Source organism: Ambystoma mexicanum, chromosome 2p, assembly GCF_040938575.1.
Source record: "Ambystoma mexicanum isolate Mex_15411 chromosome 2p, UKY_AmexF1_1, whole genome shotgun sequence".
NCBI lineage: Eukaryota > Metazoa > Chordata > Amphibia > Caudata > Ambystomatidae > Ambystoma > Ambystoma mexicanum.
In genome coordinates, this window is record NC_090923.1 from 1,014,335,944 (window position 1) to 1,014,361,808 (window position 25,865).

Here is a 25,865-nt window from a genome sequence, read left to right on the forward strand (position 1 = left end):
GGATGACTCTGAGGGATGTGAAGAAAGGGTAGGAAGTAACCCTGGGCAACTGTCTCCAATGCCCAAGCATCTGACGTTATAGCCTGCCATTCCGTGAGATGGTCAGTTAACCTGCCCCCTACAGGTGTTTTGTGTGGAAAAACCTCAGAGTGGTTTGGGGGCGGCTGTTGCAGATGCTGAGGGTAAAGAGGCACCTGCTGCTGCTGCGGCTTTAGTACTTTTGACCCGTCCACCTCGGGTGGATCTCCTTTGGCCTCTTTGAGCCGACTGTCCTCTGCCTTTCCCGAATGCGGAATAATAGCGAAAGGACTTTCCTCTTCCAGAGGTTCCTGAGGGGCGAAAAGGAGTTTGGCGGATTGCAGCTCCTAATGATTTTGCCGCTGCTTTAGATGTCTGCAACTTTTCCAGACTGTCATCAGCCTTTTTACCGATTAAAAAATAGCCGTCAAAGGGAATATTCAAAAGTCTGGCCTGTACATCTGGAGCAAAGCCAGACTTTCGCAACCACGCATGCCTACGGATTGTCGTACTTCCCGCCATGGCCCTGCTGATACTGTCAGCGGAATCGATGCCAGTTTGAAGTGACTCGCACATGGCATCTTTGCCATCTTTAATAATGTTAAGGAAGGCTTCCCTTTCCTCTCCTTCGGGTATGCAGTCAGCCGCTGATGAAGCACACTCCCACAGTGTGTGACTGAACCTGGCGAGCGTACAGGTGGCGTTGATGGACTTCAATGCCATACTACAAGCAGAAAATACTTTTTGCCATAGAATCGTACCTCTTGTCATCTCTACCCTGTGGGACAGTAGGGTAAGCGGACCTGCTGCTTGATGAAGTTGCCGCTTGGACCACCAGGCTCTCTGGAGTCGGGTGTTTTGATAAGTATTTAGGGTCAGCCGCAGCTACCCTATACTTGGCTGACAATCTTTTATTGACTGCAGGGATAACTTCAGGAGTTTCCCAATTAGATGAAATCTTTCTTTGTAAAACTGCATGGAAGGGGACCACAGGATCCTCCTGTGGACCTTTGTCTAATATGTCTGTCAGGTCATCCTGTTGAAAAACAGGCGAAGGCGCAGACCAACCCATAAATTCAATAATCCTTGCCATCAGGGTTCTATAGGGTGTTTCGGCATGTTCCCCTGGGTCAGGTTTAATAAATTCCACTTCTGGGGAAGTGTCCAGCCCACTTGCCTCATGTAATGACTCCTGTAGGTCTTTCAACCTTCTTTCCTCAGAGGTTTAATCCTCTGAAACAGGTAGTGTGGTCCTCTGCAACCCGAAGGTTTCCTGGTCAGAATCCTCCCCTTCTTCATAAATTGAAGATAATCCGGGGTAATCTGACCTCGGAAATGGTGTAAAACCCATTTCTAAGGCAGAAGGAGCCAAACTCGTCATTATTGGGTGAAAAAACGTCGATGTCGTCGACGCCGATGTGACTGGCTTCGAAGGCGCCGAGAAAACTGGAAGAGGCCTTGAAGAACTCGAGAGGATAGGGATCCTACTCGAGGATGTCGACGACGGTCTCGGCGTCGTGCCGGAGGCTCTTGGTATCACTGTTGGCTGTGAAGTAGCCGTGGTTTTCTCTTTCATCGGCGTCGATGTCGACAATGGCGTCGAGTCAATCGACCGATGCATCGAAGAACCCTTCGACAACGGCGTTGATGGCGCCGATCCATGCGAAGGGATCTTCGACGACGGCGTCGAAAACGGTGCCTTCTTACCCGATGGCCCGTGGCACTCTCGGGTGGAATCTTTCGCCGGATGCAGCGACTCACGGCGTTTCGATTTTTTGGGTTTTTCAGCCGGGGTATCACCCTCAAATGTCTTTGAGGGGGTCGAGGCCGCTTTCTCGAAGACGCTTAGCATTTTCTTCCTGAATTCCTCCCACTCAGCCTGAGAGCTGTGTTTTGTGGGGCAGGAGACCCTTTCTGGGGAAACAGAAGATGACGAGGATCTTCGACGTCTCTTCTTTGAGTGTCTCGATCTCGACGAATGGTGGGAGCTACTTCGAGATCTAGAATGGGAATGCTTTCAACGGCGAGGAGACGAATGCCTCGACTCAGCCGAAGAAACTTTCGAGGAGGTTTTGACTGACTTACCTCTCTCGGGCTTCCCCTTGCGCTCCTTCAAGGCTTTCGCCGTCATGGACATGCAGTCCTCACACTCCGAACAATGGTGCTCGGCTCCCAAGCAACACAAGCAGATCCTGTGTGGATCCGTTAGACATTTTTTTACCGCAGTCTCGACATTTTTTTAAGCCAGATCGCGGCATTGTCGGTTCCAATGAAGATGCCATCGAGAACGAGTTGGCATATTCGAATAAATGTAGAAGGTTTATCTGACTGAACTGAGCAACGATATTCCGAGGCCCCACGAAGCGAGGAAAAACGGAACTGAGCACCGGACGCCGCGCGTGGCTATTTATGGGCATGGTGACGTCGGCGCGTTGGCTGTCGAGGGACATGAACTCGGCGGACATCGATGCGCAGCGCCCTCTACAGAGAAAAGATTTCAGAGGCCAGCAAGCTGGAGACGAATTATCAAAGATGAGGAATACGTCGGAGGACACAATCCCTTCGAAATACGCTTTATAGAGAGAGTAAACAAATGCAGAGTGGTGGAAGGAATGGAGGCAGCAAAAACGCCAAAGGCAGGGTAAAGGAGTGAGTATCCAGGCACGTGAGAAAATAAATTGATGCAAAGAAACTAAGGGAATGATAAGTTCAGAGAAGAAACAGAGACCAGGTCTGGACAAAGTCTGAAGTAGCAAGAGACCATGGAGAGGTTGAAGCCGCAAGAACTCCGAGAAGGGTAGTACCCAGGGAACAATATTTGATATTAGTTTGTGGACTAGTGCTTGACATTGGCAGACTAGGTGCGTAACCTTTGCTGGCCAATGTTTGAGAATGTTTCTTTGTAGATGGACAGTGAGCCAATAGGCTAAATGACTTTTTAAGAGCAGGGTTGGACTTCATATTGGCACTACCTTTCAAAAGACTATTGAGTCCCCAGGAGGGACAGAAACCTGTTAAGAATACGTTTGAGACTTTTCTGTAAACTGGAGTTAGCATCCCAAGATGCAGGGAATGAGCTGAAGAAAGTGTCTTTGTGTTGTCCCATTCTTACACGATTTTACAGGTTTGCTATATTATTTCTAGGTTACTCCCCCCATTCCTGTAGGAGTTTTTCCCAACCCAAACCTTGAATTAATTTGTCCTCTCCTTGTGTCATCGTTTGGCCTTCCTACACGACAAATCAATGGTCAATTTCCTCATGAAAATTTGTGTGCATTTGATCAGGATGGAACTCATAAGTCTTGCATACTAATATTTAGTAAATGCCTCTTCAAATGCCAGAACCAGGAGGAGGATAGAAGCTCCAAGGGGGTGAAATAGATCAAGAAGAGTTTATCTAAACGTATGGATCGATGGGAAAGAGCAGATGTTAACAATGCATTATTGGCCTTATTATGGAGTCATAGCCAATACTCTCCAAATCCAGTTCCAGAAGCAGGGGGATAAGTGGGTGCCCATTTTGGCAGTTAAAGTCAACTTTCTAAAAAGAGGTTCCCGTTAGTGGATTGATTGCTCAATTTAGCGAATCCCCAAAAATCTGCTCCATTAAAAGAAGTCGAACGAACTTGCATTTTATAGACTTGGGGGCTGGTGAAATGGGCGACCTGTTGGGATGGGTTGACTGGTGAGATGGGGTATAACATCTCATTGTTGCTCACGCTCTTCTACTCAAAAAGTGACCCCACTTTTTTCAAACTGTTCCTGCTATAACTCTCTTGGTAGTGAATCCCCGGTAGTCCAAACAGACTTCTTCTCGACTTTTACCCTTAGCAACATAAAGGTGGGCCCTTTACGTTTTGTCTATAATGACAGGTCCGATATTTTGATTGGGCCTAATTGATTGAGAGTCCTCTTTACCAAGCAGGGAGGGCTGGGCTGTCTGTTCCTAACAATAGTAAGAGGCGGAGGCTGCGTTGGGTTCTTTCCAAATGAATCATGAGGGAATTACATCTTTCCCAATAGAGGGAAAGACAATGTACCTCGAAAGATGGGCATTCTCTCACCATAGGAATTCAGACTGATCTGTGGCCATTCCACTGCAGCCCCCAGGCCTTTTATATGCACTGACCATCCAGATCATTTCTTGGCCTCCCCATAGGACAGTCTGCCTCTTTCTGACTGCAATGTACCCATCATGGCCTTCCCTGCGAGTCAGGCCATCTCTAGTTTCTGCTCCACCAACATGTACCCATAGTTCTCTACTCATCAATCATGTCCTGAGCTTTCCTACAACATTGAAAAACATGTATTACACCACGAGGAAGTCACAGGCGCTTATAATTCCTAGACCAGTTTGGCATAGTTCAACCACTCCCAAATATCACACTTGCCAAAATGTAAGGACAATGAAGCACTGCATGCAATGGAGGGAAAAATTCCAATCTATTACTGATACACACTGGAGGAACGTGAATTTGATCATCAGGTACCGAGTTGAAGATGTTATGCAATTTTGAAGCAATATAGGTAACACATTTTAAAGTCTTGCCTCATAAATAAAAGGTTTTGACGAAGTGTTTTATTCCTGAAATAAGAGTCATGTGGCAGATGGTATTGGTGTGGGTCTGCATGCCCCAGAGTATCGCACTCTGTCACAGAACCTGTTTTATGAACCTGAGAAGAATATGGGACTGGACTGTGCATACAGGAAGTGAGACATTGGAGAATTGTTGCGTTGGCAGTCAGAGGTTGGCATTAACATTCAAACAGGAAGACAGTCTGTGCCTCCGGCAGCTAGACTTGTCTAGACAGGCAGCATGTGGCTCCACATGAGCAGGGTGTCATAAGGGCTGTGACAAATCCAGGACAATAGGTCCTTCTCCCCAAGGGGGAGCTTCCTCCTTTGGGATTAAAGAGTAGACCGCTACGCAATAGCCTCCCTAGGGGACAGGGCAATCGGCTTTCCCCTGGGGGTAACCCCCACCCCCTGGCGGACAAAGAATGCCCAAGCAAGGGTTCCAACGCACCTCCCTTTACTTCTAAATCATCAATGTTTGTTGGTTACAAGGGGGTTGAACAAGGTAATAGTATACAGAGCTCCTTTAAAGTTGATGGCTTGGTTTCAGACCTGTATTTGTTACCGCCTTCTTGTGAAGACTAGCACCAATGACATCTTCACTTTACTTTCAAGGAGGAACACAAATACACCTAGATACCAGTATGACAGAGAAGCATACAGAGAGCGTGAAAAGGGCTGTCCTGCGCGCCCGCACAGACGAGGGAGTCCCTCTCTCACAGGAAGGAGCACAACGAGGAACCACGTCGTTAGCTTGGTGGCCGGAGAGTGTGGAAAGCCCACAGAATGCAGCCACTTGGTGTGAAGCGGACAGCCCGGGAACGATTAAACAGAAGGAAGCAAAGCTAAGCCAGGACATCCCACTGAAGCGATGTCCAGAGCCTGCTCATCTCGAAAGGGAAAAGCCACTGAGTGAAACAAGCCCACACAGACCGAACCCGGGTCCAAGACACGGAACTGGGCCAGCCAGAGACACCGAAGCCCCAGACGATCCTGCTGCTGAAACAGGAGAGGTATGCAACCCTGGACCAAGAGCAGGTGGAGGGCGGTGAGGCAAGACCAAAGCCCAACCAGGGCTGTGAGACCAAATATCGTATGAGGAGGTGAACAGGCTGAGCAAGCCACAAGCCCACACAGGGCTGAGACACCAAATCTCCCACGAAAGGGTGAAGAAACTAGGAAAAGAAAGGCTGAACAAGTCGCAAGCCCATGCAGGGCTGCGAGATCAAATATCCCACGAAGGGGTAACAACAGAGAAGAAAGGTTGAGAAAGCCATTATCCAATCCCGGACATCGTACCAGAGTAACCCAGAAGGGAGTGAGAGAAGCCAGCTAACAAACTGGGCTAAACTGGCCCATGGTGGGCTAAGACTAGGAGTACCTCAGGAGAGAGTGAGTGAAGTGACTAGCACACTAGGGCTGAACAGGCACGTAGCCCACCAGGGGGATGAGAAGTGAGTTACCCCACAAAGGGGTGAGCGAAATGATAAACCAACTAGGGTTGACCTAGCCGGTAGACTACAGAAGGCTAAGAAGGTGAACCATTCAGGAACAACAAGGAGTGAACCTTGCTATCGTGAATACCAACCTATCCAGGTCCTGAGGAGATTTCCCCAGGAGAGAGGATAAAATAAATACTCTTTGGACTATCTGAGGACCTCCTTTTTGCAACCAAGAGGGCTTGCCGAGTGATATTTTCTTTAATAAAGGCAATTGTTGAACCATGTCCTCTGGTCCTTCTCCTAGGTCTGTCTTACCACAGGACCCATCAACACATATTCTTCCCTCTTGCTCCTAAGCAAATACTAAGCCGACCTGCCACTCTAGGGTTCGAAGTGGGAAGGTGAATGAAAAAATGTAAGCAGACGGGTCGGTCTAGGAGGTAATTCCTGGCAGGTGGTGACATCAGGAAGCCAGGAGCTCTCTTTCAAGAGTTACCTATTAGTCAACAAAGCCCTCCTGACCCACACCCTACATTCTACCCCCATCACATGATGGGACAATTCCTTCTGGTACAAATGTCTGCACCTTGAACAATTTACTCCATGGGGTTGATGCCTCCATCACATTCTCTCTCCCTCCTGCCCTTAAATGTAAACCTGTTTACATTATCAAGCCATGCTTCGGAGGGCGTGGCTTGATAATGTAAACAGGTGTACATGCATGAACTCGATTTGAACAGGGGTGGACTGGCCTACAGGGAACTCTGGAGATTTCCCAGAAGGCCTCTGAACCCTGGGCCCCCTTTGTGTGGTAACTTACTTTATTTCTAAATTTCCCCATAGGAAAATGGTTGGACTTGCTGAAAATGTGCAATATAGAGCCCACTCAGAACATTATTTCCAGGGCCTCTTTTGGTTCCCAGTCCACCCCTGGATTTGATTGGTCTTGACCCACACAAAACCGATTGAACATAAGCTTGTCAGCAAGAACAGTAGCAACCATAAAAAGGTAAAGCATATACAGCAAATGATACAAATAAATACGTATATACAGATTATAATATCCACTTGTACCTCACTTCTCTAAGGAAGCGTGTCAATGATTTTTCTTAATATAAAACCAGGATTGAAATGTTTGGTTTAATTACTCAGGAATGTGAAGTCCAAACCCCATACATTCAGAAGCCTTTATTTCGACTGTGCACTAACTTATGGTGCGGCAGACACATTTTTGGTATGTCCTTTTAATTGGTGAAAGGTCATTAATAGCTAATCCATATTCTTCCTGCTCAGTGAAGCCCAAGAATTTAAACTCCACCATAGGAGAAATTGTTATCTGGGGCAAAATGAAGTTACCAATGTTTGCTTTCAGCGATTAAACCCTCTAGAGTTTCCAAGATTTATTTTTTAATTTGATTGTTTAGATGATATCAAAGTCACGGCAGGGCATGATGGAACAAATCGGTTCCATGTAAGACTTTTTGTAAAAACAGATATTTTTTGTCGACCATATTACTGGATACCAACAAATCATCCAAAGGACTGGTATTGCAGGACAAATAAACTGCTGAATTGGATGAAGACAATCTACTGTACTCCTGGATGAAGGTGGCATGGACCGGTTCATGCTTCCACACCTATCCAATGCATTCAACACTGGACAATCCAATACTCGTCGGCAGAGTGGGTGTTCATTTCTTAGCGATAGACACTACTATGAGTCTGCTGCATTTGTTGCAAACTGCTGTTCAGCCCTTGTGTGCTGCCCCAGCTCTTAAGCTGTTAAGCCCTTGCAAAATTGTGTGTGTGCCGTTTTCCCCAACTGTGGCGAAGATACTCCTATGGACAAGGTGGCAACCCAACTTGGGAGATAGGCCTTTTCAGCACCATGGAGCGACCAATGCAAAATAGCTGACTTAGTTTCAGTCAAGCCAAGTATTTGCTTCCAAGCAATGGCTGAGCAACACTGTCCTATTTTGTTCTGATATTTCATCCCAAATTAGAATCATCGGACAATGTCCTTAGGCATCATGCTTTATTGACATGGTCCATGGACCCCTGTGCTAATGACATCATTAGTTCCACAAATTATTATCTTCTGCTCCCCACAGTACCTCAGACCTCTAGGACCAAAGACAACTGGGCAACCACTCCAAGCGTGATAAGAAGGGCATGTTTGATGCACTAGAATGGGAGACCTCCAGAACACTCACTTCAGGTCATATGTTCACCAGTTACAAGTTTGATTAAATCTAGCAGCCGGGTGTGTAACGTATGTGCCTAGAAGGGGACATATTGGAGTGTTTTTGGGTCTACTTCATTTACATACTGTTGGAGCCCAGAATGATCATTAAGGCCCTTTCCTGAGGCCATAAATCCATTCACAGACCTGCCCCCATTTGTTTTCAGCATAAAATCAGCTGGTAATCTCCCACGAGAACTCGCATTCTAGGGTCAAGAATATTGTCTCTGTCGCATCATGCATGCAAGAGCTTTGAGGAACTCCGCTTGTTGGCTGGGGGCCAAGGTCTGATATTCTCCCCTAGAGGATGTCCACCTGCTGACCTTCAGATGGACATTTCAGAGTCAGTCCTGAGTCTCCAGTCAGTTCTAAGCGTGTACATGCCCTTTTGGGTTGCTAGTGCTATATAAATGGAAGGGATAGCTGGTAGATAGATAAATGGATACATGGATAGTACCAGCACGATAAGTAACAGATTTGATGCAAGAATTTCACTTTTGGAAACATATTAAAGAAGTTTCATCTGTTTCAGTACTGCATTATTTGTTAGTTTAGAGTGACAGCTTGCTGTTAATTTACTTACCCAGTTCATGTACTTCCATCAGTAGGTCTTGGGGCAGCTCCCATGGACATTTAAAACAAAATCAGTTCTTCGGTAACTGCCCTAACACAAACTCCACTTTATCATTGTTGGGTTATGTACACTGCTGCACAGGCAGCCCTAAACTGCAGCAGAATTATTTTAGCAGGGGCAGAGCTCCAACGAGATCTGCATATCATCTGCTTACTCAACATTGCAGACAACGCTCCATGACCACCGCCGCCAGGGAAGTCATGCTGGCATTGAATTAAAGTGATGACTGTATTGAACGATGGCGGCCTAAACAAGTCACGGTATAGCACACAGAAGGAAGACCCAGCTTTATATCTGCACTCTATAGAAAGGTTATCTACTGCAAACATAGTTCCATGCACTTGATGAGCGTTTTGCGGCCCGCAGTAACAAATGCAGCAGGCAGTGCACCATTGCGGTTGCCAGTCTCAGGAATAGCCCCAATATGTCTGTATCCTTGTAAAAATATAACGCACAGATCTTGATATAATACATCAGATGAGGACTGCCGATCGGGCCACCATACGCCAAACAAACCTGGACACTACTTTACATTTTAAAATAAATAGATTTTATTGCTTAAAGCGAAGACCTACCACGAGAACAGTGGGTCGCTGTACAGGCTGTGGGTAGTCAGCGTATGGGCTGGCATCTTTTAACAGCAGCGCAGTACTGCAAATTACGGTCTGTATGCCATTGAAAAAGCCTGTTTTGAGAGATTTACAAAATTGGAAACTTCTGGGGGCATTCTGGGGCAAAACCAGGATAGAGTTCCAGAGGGTGGGAGCATGACAAGAGGATTGTTTGCGGGTCCTCAGTTTGTGGGCACATTGTGATTCGAGACAGATGATCGATTTGCTGTGCGAGGAGCATGTGCCACCAGATATGTGGAGCTTAGTTGCTAGGTATGCTGGTGTGCTACTCGTGACTGCTTAGTAATGGAAACGTGCAGTCTTGAACAGTATCCTGGTCTGGAAAGTAAGCCCCATCTAGTATCCGTAGCACCGGGGTGATTCAGTCAAATTTCCACTCACCTGTAACAAGACGTGCTGCAGCATGGTAGACTACTTTTAGGGAAGTCTAGTGAGCGGCTTGGAGCCCCATCAGGAGGGCATTTCCCCGCATAGTTGTGAAAGACCACAAAGGCCTGCGCTAAGGTCCAGAAGTCCTGCAGCGGGATCAAGGGTTTGATTTTGAGAAGAGTGGAGATTTGGAGCCCGGCCATTTGGGCCTTCTTACCTAAGTGCTTCTGAAAGGACAGGTCTCTGTGTCAATGGTGAAGCCCAAGGATTTTGCTGAAACCGAGAGTTGCAGATCAAATCCTTCTAGACGAACATAATTGAGTCACTGTTGGACAATTTGTTGTTTAGGGGGGTGGGGGAACCGATGAAGACAACTTTGGTCAATGTCACCAAGGCCATGAGAACTAGGCAACTCTACGGATGTGTCCAGAAACTACACAGCACAATAAAGTTGTGGCCTACCGAACTTGGCAATGTTTCACATGGTAACTTCAGAGCTGGAGACATAATTCCAGATGAGGCCTCGTCAGTTAAGTGTACATAAAGCAGCAGCCCAACCACTCCTTTCCTGCCGCTTCTAATTCTTGCTTTGAACCGAACACTCCATTACTTTTCGTATTGAATGGGCATACTGCTAACCCACTTTCAGGTAATCTGAGCAAAGATCATCAAGATCTGCCTCCTGCTTAATGAGGCTTTCCAGCATGCTGCAGCAGGCTGGTATCTGCGCCATCGGCCCTCTCCCATGCTAAGGGTCCGAGGCAAAGCCAAGGGCACTTAACGAGGGATGAATGTCCAAAAACATGTTTTTCAGCCCAGCCAAGGGGTATAAACATAAAAGCTGTTCACTCACCCTTGAGCAGGCTGGCACGAAATTTAATACAGAAGGAGCGGACGGCAAAAAGGACCCTGGAAGCAGAGATAGGAGGGGGATTGTGTCATGGGTGCGAGAGTTGCAAAAGGGAAGACTGAGTGGCTAAGGATGACATGGTTGAGGGAAAGATCTGAATACTCACAAGGCATAGTAGGTTCGCCCAGTCTTCCTCTGCCCTCACTGCTCTTATATATTGTGTTTTAATGTATTTCCCACTCCTGCTCCTTCCCTTGCCCTGGGGGCGCTTTGAAACAGTATATATTTTCTTATTGTATAAGCACCTAACAAGCAAACAAAATAAATAACATAAATAAAGGTGGAAGTGGGAAAGAGGCTGGCTCAGGGGTCTGAGAGCTATGGTGAGCATTATGCGGGATAGTGGGAGGCAGCATGGGAATGGAATGCGAAGGAGGAGTGCAGGCAGGGGCAAAGAACAAAGATGGTGAAGCAGCAGGGCACGGACAAGAAAGAGAAGAGGAAGGATGTAATGGAAGAAGGCGGCCCCTGTGGTGTCAAGGGACTGATGGCATGCGCAAGAGAGACTGGACATTGGTGTGCGTCACTGAAGAAGCCAAACTTTGGCTGTGAGGCAGGAGCAGGCCTTTTATCGGTAGGGAAGGCCCACTCCACCCCCATTGTTCGCTATGAAACAGACGGCATTCCAATGTTATAATGGTCTTTAAAATATCACCTTCCATCTTCCACCAGCCGCAGTGTTTCTGTGACCAAACAGATTCTATCCACAAACCAACTAGCCTCTGGCGTGGCACTGGTTTTATATTCTCTTTCCAACATCTCCATTCTTCCTTGGTTCTATCTTTTGCCTAATCTCTTCAGTAACCACCCCAAGTACCAGTCGTCCTTTCGATCCTCTTTCAACATACGCCCTTGCTGGTTATGGTCCCCTTATCCATCTCTGCAGTATCCTTTGCAACACAAACGTATGTCCTTCTCCCCATCTCTTCTGTATTTTGCCCCATAGAGCATGCTCCCCATTGACATGCCCATCCCCATCTCTGAAGCATCAGTCCAGGTGCCCTGTGAGCCTTGCTCCCCCCCCTCGCCTTTCTCCAGCAAACACCTGCTGTGTTGCAGTCCTAGTTCCCCATCTCTCCTGGACCATCCCAATGTTTTATTGGGCACAGAGCAAAAACCGAGTACCTTCTCCTTTGTCCGCAGCTCGTCAAACATACTCTGGATCTCCAGCTTCCAGTCATCCTGCATGGAATGGAAAGAATCCTGTGGCATCTCCTCCAGCACTTGCACCTCCAGTGCCGTCAGCTGCTCCAGGATGGAGACGAAGCTTGGCCGCCGGTGGGGGTCTTGAGCCCAGCACTCTGAAAGGGGAGAGATTTGTGAGAGGCATAACATTCTGATGGATGCACATAGGAGTAGCACAAACCAATGGAATCCTGCATGCATATTTGGGTGGTGTCACAATAAAACAAATTGAAAAAAAGAAGGACAGAAGCCACTCCGTGCCTTTAACTCTTTGTAGAAACTCAGGAATATATCATTCACTCAAAACGAAAACCACTCCTCTTCCCTCCCATCCCCCCATTGAGTCTTGTAGGTTTAGGGCGTTGGATTAAATAAGCGTCTTGCTCCTTCCCGGTAGCCTGATAGGACAGCACTTGTAGTAGAAATGAAGGGATGACCTCAAATTAAATATTAAGTACAAAACCGAGGACCCTCTACACCTCTGCCCTATGAAGACTTCTCTCATTGTTGTGTTTGGCTTAAACTATCACCTCTCATGATGAGAGCCAAATCTATTTCTTCTTTCTTTCCATCAGCCCGGCCCTCTTGGAACGGATCATTAACTGTCTTACTAAATTCATCACTGGTTGGTTCTTTGCTGCCTCGTGTTGAACTCTTCAAAATCATAAGCCCTCTTTCCCCCAGTTTACAACACCATCCCTCCCTTCCCCAGCCACCTTTCTGCATGGCCTGCTTGCTCCCTTTTCCAAAGCTTGCAACCGTGGGATCCTCTATGCTAGTGACCTCCAACTCCAACAATTCATCACTACCACCGCCTCTGCTGCTCGTATTAACCTTCTAAACATTCCGAAAATCTGTCAATTTCGTACTCCCCGCTCTGAAAACTCTAATCTCCACCATCACACTCCGCACACTGGACTACTGCATGAGCCTACACCTGGTCCTAATATTACCATTTATATTGTTGTCATCTTACTGATCCAGGAAATTACAAGAGGATTCCATTGCCTTAAATCTGCTTCAACCTTATTGAGTAGCGGATGTTATTTGCCCCATATAATTGCCCTATCGTGCTTGTGAGGGGTATTCCCAGGAATGAAATTCCTTTTTCTGCAATCTTGAACTGTGTTTGGGAGCTCAAGCTTCCCAGCTTGTCGGGGCAGGTCGATCCTTGCTTAGTCCCTCGCCCGAGTCTTATTGTATCCGAGAGAGTCCCGTTCATGGCCAGCCAACTCGTAGGAGATCTATAGTTGGCCTGAACAATGTTGAAATACTCCGTACCCAACCCACGTGTTCACCATTGTGCGAAATAAAAAAGACCATTCTACTCAGTAAAATACTTTCTCAGCATCAAGGGAAACCAGCAGTGCCAACTTCTGTGTTTTGCTCGTTTCCCGATCAGATGGCAAATTATAATGGGTCTGCCTCATCGGTATAAACCCAGACTGATCTTGGTGTATTGGTTTTGGCAGCAGCATGGATAGTCTCACCGCCAATATCTTAGTATATAGTTTAGTGTCAAGATTAATCAGTTCTATTGGTCTATATGAGCATGGCAATGAGGGGTCTTTACCCTGCTTAGGAAATACTGCACTTTTTGCTTCATTCATAGATGGCGTAATAGAACCCTTTGCCTTAAAGGTGTTAAACAATTTTGTTAGCTTTGGGGCCAAAATGTCCTGATATAGTTTATAAAAACATGCCGGGTACCCATCCGGACCCAAAGCGTTGTTCTTTGCCAACAATTTAAATTGCCAATTTCACCTCTTCCTCCTGTATGTCCTTGCCTAGGGATTGCCTTTCCGCTTCAGAAATGTGTGTGACCTGGACTTCCGACAGGAACTCTTCCTGTTGATCGCTTGAGGGGTTATCCGTAGTGTACAAGGACTGATATTATTCCTGGAATATTGCCCTGATAGCATCATTCGTCTGCAACGCCCCATTTTTATTTTGAAGTCCCATAATCACCTGGGATCGCCCTTTATCCTTTAATTGTCTGGTCAACAGCCTGTCCCCTTTATTGGCCTTTACATAATACCATTGCTTAGTATATAAGAACGTTTTTTAAACCAGCTTTGTACGCATTAATTCCAACTGCCGTTGGACATGCTTCTGAGCCCTAGGTTTTTGTTCTGACCCTTAGCCAATTCCCCTTGTAGATCTCTTAATTTCCCCTTAAATTATGTCTCCCACATCACCTCTGTTTATCTTTTGCTGCTTTCATGGCTATTACCTGGCCCCTCAGCACTGGCTTAAATTCATCCCAAAATATTTCCGGGGCTACATCTGGGGTCTCATTCTCAGTAAAACATTGTTCCATCTTGTCTCTAATTGATTCAGCCATGGTCTGGTCTTGCAAAAGTTCTGACGGGAATGTCCACTTCCATGTGCCCCCACCCCCGAACCCTACCCATTGATAATGAAATCAATAACAGAATATGATCCAACTAGGAGATGGATCCCAGCTCCATACTGATCACTCTCTCTACCAGATGCGTAGAAAACCAAACAATAATCCTAGAGAGGGATGAGTGCACCTGTGAGTAACACATGTGTCCCTGGTCTTGTCCCTTCGTTGCTCGCCACACATGTAAGGCCACCATATTAATTTTCTTTTTAAGTGCTTTGGATGGAGTCTTGGCCTGATGTACCACCCGAGAACTCCTATCCAGATGGGTGACCCATGCCAAGTTGAAGTCCCCCGCCAAGATTATGTCCCCCCTTAGCAAAATCGTCCAGCCTCGACATTACCCCTTTCAAAAACCCATCCTGACCTGTATTGGGAGCATATACTGTTGCCAATTTACATTTATACGCATCTATACTGCCATTCAAATAGAGACCCCCCATCCGGATCCAAGCGTGACTCCGTCACATGTGCCCCCATCCTTTCATGTATTGCAATGAGTAACCCCCGCTGTTTTGTCCCCACATTAGCCTGGTATAGTTGCGAGAACCCCCTAATCTCCATGTTGCTTTTATCTCGTTTCCTTATGTGGGTTTCAAGAAACATAACAGTATCAGGCTTTTCTTCCCTCAGAAGCCTTTCTACTTTCTTTCTCTTTATGGAGGTGTTCAGGCCTTGTACATTAAACGACAAGAGCTTGAGTAGTTTAATCGCACCTATGAGCCCAACATGTTCCCATTATAAACCAGCCCACCTGATCCTTTGGGTTTCCTTCCGGTGACCCTCCCCTCCCCCAACTCCTCCCTTGCCCACTCAACAACCATTGACAATATCAACTTCCAACATCCTTGATACCCTCCCCCCGCCTCTTCTCCCCTGCCCCTCACTCCCACCTTCCCTTTTTCCCTGAGGAGGGCTCAGGTTCCTAGGACGGCTCTGGTGTGTTGCCCACCACACCTGCCCCTCACAAATTCCCAGAGACATATCATTGGGAATACTAAACTCCACTCCCGGATCCCAAACTACCGCCCCCACAACAGTCCCTTGGGCCGCATGTCAAACTGTAACGTATGTGATTCTTACCCCTAGCTGGCGGAAGCTCCTCCCTCCAAGTTCTCGATGTCCATCCGCTTCCCCCTTCCTAGTTGCTGCAGACAGAGGGAGTCCACTTAGTCGGGCTCGCCGCCCTCCCCCAGGTCTTGCCCTCCCCTTTGCCTTTTTTCATTACTTTTTTCCATTCTCATGGTCTACTTGTTCCACTTTCACGCCTCTGGATTATCCCGATCCTCTACGGGTCCTTCTTGCAAGTTCAGAATCAGTTCCCCCCTAGTCACAGGTAGTAATGCAATGTTGCCGTCCTTCCCACAAGAACAGAAGCCCGAAGGGTAACATCCACTTGTACCTGGTTTCCTCACTAGGAATCTCACCACAGAGCCCACATGCCTTCTTTTCTGTAGAGTGGATTGGGCGACATCCTGATACAGCTCTACCTCCAGTCCATTCACTTTCATTGTGCCAGATCTTGTTGCCCGCAGGATCTGCTCCGACTATAACAAGAGATCGCCACCAGGACATCCCTCGGTCGCGAGCCCGATTCCACCACCCTCCTTGGGCCCACTTTATGTATGCAATCGATCTGAACCGATTCTTCCAAGCCGATTGCCAGGATATCGCAAAAAAGCTGCTGTACTGTATCCTTCAGGTCCTGGTCCACCACGGATTCCGAAGGTTCTTGATCCTGATGTTAAACCTCTGGGCGATTCACCAGGTCTTCACAAGTTACAGATTATGCGAAAGGCGTGAAATGTTCTAGAGCCTCAAAACCTTTCTACGTATCCTCCTCCATGTACTGAATTGCCTTTTCCAGGTTATCTGTCCTTTCCTCCAGTTTAGCCATATCCAGTTTTAGTACCTGCACAGACTGTTTCATTTCTTCCTTCAGGGTTTCAAACTGGGATTGAAATGAGGTCACAAACTGATCCTGAAACTCCTTTAACCAGCCCTGCATGTCCCCCTTTTGTAAAGCCATTTCCCTGCAGCAGAGGATCTTGACTGCCCCTCCTGCCATTAGCTTGTGGCGAGGTCACTGAGTCCCACTGTTTGATGCTGGTTTCGTGACGGGGCTGTGGGTATTTGTATCATTGTCGCACCTTTCCCACTGCTCTTTGACAAGCTCTGTGCTAAGGTCCAGGGCCCCTAGGCTGTGCCTATGCAGGGGACGTGCCCCAGTATCCCGTTGCCCCTTTTTGAATTAATCAGCTCAGTCTTAACAGTACCCCCGGTGTTGGGTTACCTATTTCCATATATAAACGTAATGATTCACCCAGGCTCTGATCTGAAATCTCAATCACGTCAGACCTCCACTGGTCGTTCCTCCTATTGCCTGGCGAGCCTTCTACAGTGAGAGGGAGCCTTTCCCCATCTCCCCTGGGATCCTGGACCTCGTTATCATTCCAATTGCCCCCTCCAGGCCTCGGCCACCGCCTATGTTGCTTGCCCCCCCCAATCACCTTGCTGGGATATTATGTGGCTTGGGAAGAAGGTCTCTCCCAGTTATCCGTTCCACATCCCAGGGCCTCCAGCGCAGCCGGCTGCACACAGTTGGAGCTCCTTACTTTATCTGCTGCCCTGGGGGCTCCTTCCACTCTCCCTCCGGCTAGTGTTCTTTTGACCACCGATGCTGCACTGCACCGGACCCTCGCTCCCCTCTGTATCGCAATGAAGCGGTCCCTCCTCCTCGCGTTGTCAGCTACGGGGGGGGGGCCTATTCCGCTGTTATCCAGTTCTCCTGCACGAATGTCACTCTGGACCTGGCGCTTCCTCTGCTATCTTCACAGGGTCAGAGAGGGTACACTCCTTCCCCGCCTCCTTCCCACTGTAATAGGCGGCCACCCCGCTGTGCCAGGGGACACTCAGCCACTTCTTTGTGTCTTGCGGATCGCCTCTCCACCGGCCGCCATCTTGGAAACACCCCACCCCATGACTACTGGTTCCATGCCGAAAAGCCTAGCACAACATGCTGGAGCACCAATAAAAAAGCATTAAAAGAGTCCTGGTTCCAAGGTACACCTTAAAAGGACCCTAGTGATTTTTAAGGTTTCTTAGTCTACCTTTTTAAAGACGTTTTCATAAAACTGACACTTGAATCGATTGTGTGCACCCCTGCCTTCACCCAGAGAGCATCATTTGCAATCAAACTCCAGGTTCTCCTTCAAAGTGTGATGCTTTAGTGTTTTTAAATTAGTTGAATACAATCAGGTGACACCTATCTTTGAGTATAGCTTGCCCTCAGCCCACTTCACCAGAGGAGGAAAGGGTGCTATACCCATCAGGCTGTGCCCGTTTCACCTTTATGATTGGGATCACTGCTGGTTTAGTAGTAGTGTGGGGCTGAGTACGCGGTTTAGGCATTACACATCCCTGTACTTCATTTCATCACTTCCACCAAACCGAGCACTCACTGGGACAAGTATTGCTACAGTACACCTACAAACAGAGCAACAAACCCCCTGAAAGAGACAGAACAGGAAGTGGCTACCCCCATTAGGTCACACTGTTTACCAGGCCAGGCTGAAGGGGAATGATAGACTGGAGATCCTGTTTGAAGCCTACACCCAGAGGCTGATATGAGTCGAGCCTTAAGGGACAACGTGTGAGGACACAAAGCTGGGGGCTTGAACAGCGCTGCTGGTGGCAGCTGCAAGCCCACTAGCCCCATTAAAGAAGCTTGCGACAAGAGCACCCCAGGTAAGGGAAGAGTTCCCAATTTTATTATGGGTTTTGATATTCTGATGTTTTAAAAACCATCATGTTTTAAGTGGGAATATTGCTTCCAATTAAATGGCGACAATGCCCCATGCGGTAATGCCAATGGGCAAATGGCACTCCGAAATGGGAAATAACTTCCACTTTCCATTAACTGCAAATAGCCTGTTAAATTACCACTTGTGGCACGAAGTAACAGTACTTGATAAATCCCTGAGACATACTGCAATCACACAGGCAGCACTGTTACCTTGCTTGTTATCTTTTAACAGAGCTTATGGTTACCAGTCTTTTGGCATTCCGTTTAGGTTATGTTAAAGGTACTTTTATAGTGCGCTGTCACCAACAGAATTGGTCCCCAGGCGCTCTGGCGGATTTGTAAACAAGGAGGAGGGTGGGTAAGGTTAGTCGGGTGGAGGGGGGTAGGAGAGTGGGAGAAGTGGTATGCTGTTGGCAGCTTCAGTTCGGTATACACAGTGCCCTGAGCTTTGGTGCGAGTATCGGACCGGGCGAGACCTTGTGTGCTGTATGTGCATTTTGTATTTTGTTGATGCAGTGTGGTAAAGTGCGTGCAGATTGCTGGGTGAGAGATGGCTGTGTGAGTTTTGGGTGGGTTGGGTATGCAGAGATTCGAAGATTTTGTTAGTGGGGTCTGCATCCTAGTTCTAATACTTCTTGTTCCATTTGAGTTGTGTTCTGTGGGTGAAGTTGTTGCCGATTTCTTATTGACAGTCTGACTGCAGTGTGTGATGGTGCGGCGCGGTCCCAGCTGTATCAGAATGAGTGTTGTATACGGAGATTGGGTGTGTCTAATTTCTCTCTCTCTGGTGAGAGCTCGGGTTGGGCGCTCCCCATTTCCTTGCTATGTATTGTGCCATTGGTCTGTTGGAGCTTGGTGTGGTTCAGGGCCAGGGTGCTATTGATGAGTCATCCTAGTACTTTCATCTTGGTCAGTCTATGAATTCAGTCTTTGTGTCGGCCTATCATGGCTATCCATCAGTTGGTCGTTCGGTATGTCATGGGGTGTCTTCCTTAATGTCTATTGTTTGGTTGTTGCTTGTGTGCGATGGTTGGCGCGCTCCCAGCTGTAGCCGAATGAGCTTTGTATAATATTATTGGGTATGTCTATTCCTCCCCCTCTGGATTCGGAGCCGAGGGATGGGTGTTCCCTATTCCCTTGCTATCTATCGTGACAGGGGTCTGTTAGTAGAGTATGTATATAAAATAAGACGTTGCCACAAATAGTTAAGAGTATGCCACCCAGATGCCTGCGTGTAGCTGATCAGCTGTAGAGTGATGAGACTATAATAAAACTCCAGATTCAGGTGCTCAGGTAGGCTTCACCCTTTCCTACTTTTCACATGTGAGCACACATTCTGGCAGACTACAAAATGAACACTCCCCAGAAGCCGTTGGTAAGTTATTTATTATGTTATTTATTGAGCACGGACCTGGCTTCGAGAAGCAACTGAGCACTTTACAGAGGTATACAGTACAGATGTATAATGGAGCTCAGATGTAACAACAGAACAGATATACAGCGGGGGTAAGATACAGAGGGACACAGAGGAGGGGTACAGCTGTATAGGGTGGAGGGGGGAAAAGGGGCGGGCGGTGTCTAGCAAGCCAGGTGGCACAGAGGGTGGCGTGATGGCCTAGGTGTTGAAGCGGAGACTCCTTGAAGAGCTGGGTCGAGTTATTTTCTGAATTGTGGGGGCAAGCCTGATGCTGGAAGGAGGTTCCATAGTCTTGGGGCTTAGGCAGAGAATGCTTGTTTTGCTGGCCCTTTCACTTGCCAGTGATCCTTCGCTCTTGGCAAGTAAGCGGTGGCGTGCCTGCGGGGAACCTGCATTGTCAAGCTGCCTAGAGTTTACAACGTGACCTTTTACAACTTGATGCAAGGCCTGCAAATGCTTTGCCCATCCACGTAATAGAGGATTTCTGCTTTGACTTTTTATAGGGATTTTCCCAGCTTTCATTGACTGAGTGCTTTTAATAAAATCTAGATTTAGCAGTCGGGCCTTATCGCTGAGGAATGTTACTCGATAGCTTTCTGTAACGCTCCAGACTACCACAAAAAAGACTGCATAAACCCAAGGGCGTTTCGAGTTGTATACAATGCAATGCACCTAATGGTCATGCTTTCATTTCGCTAAATCACTTGAATGGGATTTTCCGTCACGCTAGCCACAGTGTAAAAGTTATTAATTCTGCATGTGTTTCTTCCACTTGGCTCAGTGTTATATGGAACCCAGCAGAAAAAATGCAGAGGAATGAAGGTTGACGTTTTTGGCTCGAAGTGAAAAGCAGTAGCTAAACTCTGCAGTTTCATTTGGTGGTCTTTTTTTTTTTGTTTTTTTTTTTTTTTTTTAAGTACAAAACTTTTTTTGGACAGGGTTTGAAAACTTGTTCATGGGGCTTACTCCTCTCCCCCACCACCTACTACCATGTTTGAAGCAAGCAAAAAATGCCAGATGACACTTTTATATATGAACCCTTCGGGGGTCATTACACGTAAGCTGGTCCGGGAAAAATGCTGGCAAAACAGCTGCTTCTACCGATTCTGGCATTTTCCCTACTCCGGCTTACTCCAAGTCTGCCGGTGGGGGCCGTGAACTACTGGCAGGCACGACCTGCCGGGAGTTCAGGCCCCTACAGCCAGAGAAATAACGGTGCTGGTGCTTCAGTAGTTCCCATTCCATGGAGACCTATGTGACTCCATGGAATCGGAACTTACAACCGTTGCTGGCACCCATAATATCCTAGTAACACCAGGATATAAGGCAGTGGTAACAGCACGAGCCCGTCGCTAAACCACCGTTTACTGCCAGATTCGTAATGATTCCCCTTGTCTTTAGTAACTATCTAGAGGCTTGAGAAATCAATCCCCCACCGTCTCATTCCACAAGGGCTGCTAAACATGGATCTTCTTCTGAACACTAACACATGGTCTTTCAAGATCCCTTATACCTAGGGCCCCTTAGAGGCTGCCTATTTCAGCAGATCTGTCACAGCGCGCCACACCCCCATCCACAGTCTTTGGAAACAGGAGGCAGTACGTGCAAGGCGATATTGTAGGCGCAGAAGTGCATGGGGGAGGCTTGCAGCATACAGTATGCCGTACTCCTTACCTGACATGAGCTGGGTGAAAGGCTCTGGACAGGTGGAGGGAATGGGGAGGGTTAGCTTATTAACTGCCACACCATACGCCACCGCAAGCCCATCAATGCCACGATAGGGCACCTCCCCAGTCAGCAGCTCCCACAGCAGTACACCATAACTGTGGAAAGAAAAAACATTGTGCAGTACTGTCAGAAAGCATGCGACTCCCCCACAGGACCAGGAAACAAGTTCTGCCATAGCCAAGTTCACCAGTCTGAGATTGGCACCAGGAGGAGGAAGGACAGTTGGAAGCGAATTCCTGTGCCACCTGCAATCGCTCTGGGTACCGTCCCCATGGGAGTGGCATAAGAAGAATCTTAACTGGTTTGGTGATCTGAACTTGGGGTTGCCCATAGGTCATTGCTAAGCCTCCCTCCCAATTACTTGCAGTCCCCTCTCATTTCCTCTTCTGCACCCCATCACTTTGCCTCATGTACCGTCTGTCTGGAGCCTTTTCCTCCCACTCGCTATTTCTTCACCCCAAGACTTCTGTCCCAAACTCACTTGTGAGCCTATATACACTCCCTTGGGTCCTACTTCAGTCCCATCACAGTGTCCCATCTTCCTTGTCTAGGAAACAACTAATTTTGCCCCCATTTCTTGTTCAAGCAATAACTAAGTCTTGTGACTCTCCAAATTATTCTTCAGTTCAATGGATTCCAATAGAAAGTTGATGTTGAAGCAGCCTTTCTTTGCCCAAGAACCCACAGCGAGAGGTTAGACTCGCACCTAGTTCTCTCTCCTCAGCCTAACCCCAGTCACTCCTTCCAGGTTCATACTTCTCTATCCCTTCTCCCCGGCCTCCTACCGTCAGTCCCTCTCTGCCTTTCACCTTCCACAAATCTCCCAGCACCCATTTTGTCATTGCCTCCTTGATCCACTCCTTTGCTCATACGCAAACAACCCTCTCCCGACTTCTTTTCTGGGCCCCACTCTGGCATTTCGGCTTTATACCTTTCACCCAATCCCCCACCTTGCCCCCTGGCTGAATCCCTCCGGTCACACCTTCCACCACAGGCTCATCTCTCTTATGCCGATACCTCCACTTCAGGTTGCTTCGTTCACCCGTCTAAATCACTTATCTTTTCCCTCCTACCACCAACCCCTCTTGCCTCCTTTCACCATCCCTTTTCCCAGACTTTCCTCAATCCCATTTCTCCCAGCTTCCAATCTCATGCTCGTTACCTCCACACGTCGCTGCCCTTGGAGAACGTGGATGACTTTATGACTTCGGGTGCCATCCAGGCATAGGTGCCGGCGGTGCTCATCTTGGTGGTCTTGTGCCACTCACGGGCCAGCCCAAAGTCAGTGATCTTCAAGGTCTTGTTCTCCATGTCCTCGTTTTCAATTTTCTGGAAGAGCAGGACTGGTGAAGAAAAGAGCAGATAGATTTAAAAAGGGTGAAAATGCAAAGAGCAGATAAACAAGGCTCACGTTAAAAGGGTGGAAATGCAAACAGCAGATAAACAAGGCTTCCAAAGTGGGGGTAAAACTGCACTAAAAGTATTAGGGCCTTTTCCTCAGGTGTGCTTCCTTTGCGATGGTGGGCCTAGATGGGTCTCGCTGTCAAAGCCACCATTCTCTGGACCCCATCTGTTATACTAAGCTGTGACTAGCACAGACCAGGATCATGCAACAGGGATCCTATTTTGGGAATATCTTGAATTCCATTTGTACGACCCAGTGCGGAGGTCTACAACCTTTGGCCGTCCAGATGTTTTGCACTGCAGCTCTCATCATCCCTAGCCAGCACAGTCAATGGTAAGGGATCAAAGGATTAATAGTCCACAGCATCTGGAGATCCACAGGCTGCAGACCTGTCCCAGTGTGTCCATTCCCATCTGGAAAGGAACGATAAAGGGTGCGGAAGGCAGCACCGCCATCTTGCTCCGCTTTCCAAGTATGGGAATCTCGTCCGAGATGGAAGTCCGAGGAGGAAAGGGCTCTTCTGCAGTTTTCAATCCAGTACTGGAAGTCTAAACAGCAGGTGTGCATTCAGCGCTTGGGGCTTCTATCTGCACTATTTGGTCCAATCCTACAATCCGGAATATTGTGTGATTTCCATAAAAATGCCCTGAATCAACTGCCTATTCTTTCATTTCTTGCCCAATAAACAAATATCGCTCGTTTACTGGATTTGGGATTTTTTTTGGGCAGATTTAATAACTTTTGGAAAAATATTTGGGTTTTTAAAAAAAATAAAATGTCAAATATTCTTTATTCCTGGCAACATCCCAGCCAATAATGCATTTCATTAATGCTTTCAGCAGCATAACAAAAAGTCTGGTAGAAACTTTGTTTTGTTTTAAAACGTTATGTTCATCAATGTGTTAAATGTGTGCCCACCAGGGACATTTCTCAAGATTTAGACGTGCCCCATCTGAGGCTTTGCTGTGAAACCATTGGCCGATGACATTGATGTTAGGGGGATGATGGAAGTCCTCAGACTCACCACCCTAAGCCAAAAACCACTCTCACCTACCACGCTGTTGAGCAATCTCACAGTAGATTGGCATCAGAGGATGAAGAGGGCAAGACATTAACTAGTAGGTAAAGTGGAAAAAGAGAAATGTTTGTGAAATCCCGGGTACTATCATTATTTGCCATCATACAGCTGATATTGCCATAATATGCCAGGTATTGCAATAATATGACTAAGTTCTCACACTATTTGCCAAGTTTTTCTACTATATATCTGCGTGCAAAATGTTACCATAAAATGCCAATGCACGCCCATCTGGACCGACACTGCAAACATACACCTCTGCATACCAAGTGCCACCTATTGCATCATATGTTCGGGGTACTTCTACAATTTGCCACGAGTTATCGATTGCCAGTTACTGCCATTATAGGCAGTCATCATAGCCACAAGTACACAATTTTCCTGCTTTTGCCATCATATGCCCAGGTACATACACCATGCGCTAGGTTTAGCCATGAAATGCTCAGCTGCTCACACCATATGCCATGTTTTAAAATCATATGGCCAGATAACAGCTAATCATGCCAGTTCATGAGTAGGTTCCCAAACCATTTACAAGGTAATGGCATCATCTATCCAGGGACTCCTCACTGGCTTGGCATTTGCATTTTGTGCCCAAGGTGCTTGAACAGTTTGTCAGCTTTTACAATCTCATGGCCATGTGCTCAAAGTGCCAACTACTGCCATCATAGCCCAGGGGACTCCACCGGTTTGTCGGGTATTGACATGTTATGCCAGGTTCCTCCTACCATTTACCATCTATTGGTAGAATGGGCCAGAAAATACCATTATTTGGCAAATTTTTCAAATATATGGCAAGGTACTCTAAACAAGTTGCCCACGTTTGCCACCATGTGCCCAGCTGCTTCCTTTATTTGGCAAGGGCGATCGTCATAATCCACATACTCATGCCGGTTTTTGTCACAATACACCCATGTACTTGCATCATATAGCGGTATTAACATTTCAACAGGTACTTTGATAGTTTGACAGACACTGGCAGCAAATGTCTATGCACACCATCATATGCAAGCGTTTTCTACCAAATGCCCCAAACTCTCACCACGTGACAGCTATCTATGCAATCTGCTAGTTACTGCAAAGAAAGCCCCATAATGTGCCAGCCATTCATTTTCCCCAGGTAACCACATTATTGGCCAGGTAGTGACATCAAACAGCAAAGTTCTCCCACTAGGTGATGGTTTATAGTGATATTTTCAAATTCAATAATTTCGAATCAATAATGTCGGAAAAATGTCGAATTTATTTATTTTATTATTTTTTTTGTAATGGGGGGTTGCCCCAACCCTTTTTTACTAGTCAAACCCCCAAAAAAATATTTAACTTTTTTTTTCGACATTTTTTTTCGAAATTAATGCATTCGAAATGATTCATTCGACATTTTAACTGAACACCCTAGGTGATCGCTAGTGACATCAAATCCCAAAGTTCTTGCACCATGTGTGGGAAGTAGGTGGGGCAGAGGCAAGTCAGCGCTTCCCTTTAGCAATAACTGGAGAGGAGGTGTATGTCCCCACTGTGCTGCTGCCCCACCCAGCTCCCAGGAAGCATAGGGGTCATGGGTGCAAGGCAGGGCAAAGAAGGAGAGTGGCCGCTATATTCCTTGTGTGATTGGAAACTCCAAGAGTAGTTGGTTGAGAAAAGTGTGAGGCACAGGCAAATGTACGACAGTCTAAAAAACCGATCTCTACAAAAAGACACTAAAAACAGACGTACGCCGTAGAGTTCCTGCAGGAGTGCCTCCTGCTGGAGGATGCACACTGACAACAACAAACGGCACGCCGTCTGCTGAAACCCACAGCCCTTTTACTCTTGCTGCATGTGCGCGTGCCCCTTCCATTCTTAGGCACAGCCATGGAGTCAAAACTAAAACAAGCATTGGCAATGCCAACAGTTTGGGCTTTTGTGTAGACATGGGGAAAGGCACTTGCTAGGCACTGCCACATTGGTATTAATTGACCATTGATGGTAGCAGGTGCAAGTATCTGGGCAGGTAATAGCAGTGTCTGGCCAATGC

At 47.2% G+C, this 25,865-nt stretch overlaps 1 protein-coding gene across 1 annotated transcript in view; it reads right to left on the reverse strand.

The window, feature by feature from the left end:
• MAP3K11 (mitogen-activated protein kinase kinase kinase 11) overlaps positions 1-25,865 on the reverse strand; it is a 397,361-nt gene that overhangs the window by 117,263 nt on the left and 254,233 nt on the right. The window contains exons 2-4 of the mRNA XM_069644857.1: positions 22,528-22,708; positions 21,312-21,460; positions 11,949-12,124 (exon numbers count right to left, since the gene is read on the reverse strand). Coding sequence (XP_069500958.1) covers positions 11,949-12,124; positions 21,312-21,460; positions 22,528-22,708 — 506 coding nt within the window. The remainder of the gene's footprint in view (positions 1-11,948; positions 12,125-21,311; positions 21,461-22,527; positions 22,709-25,865) is intronic.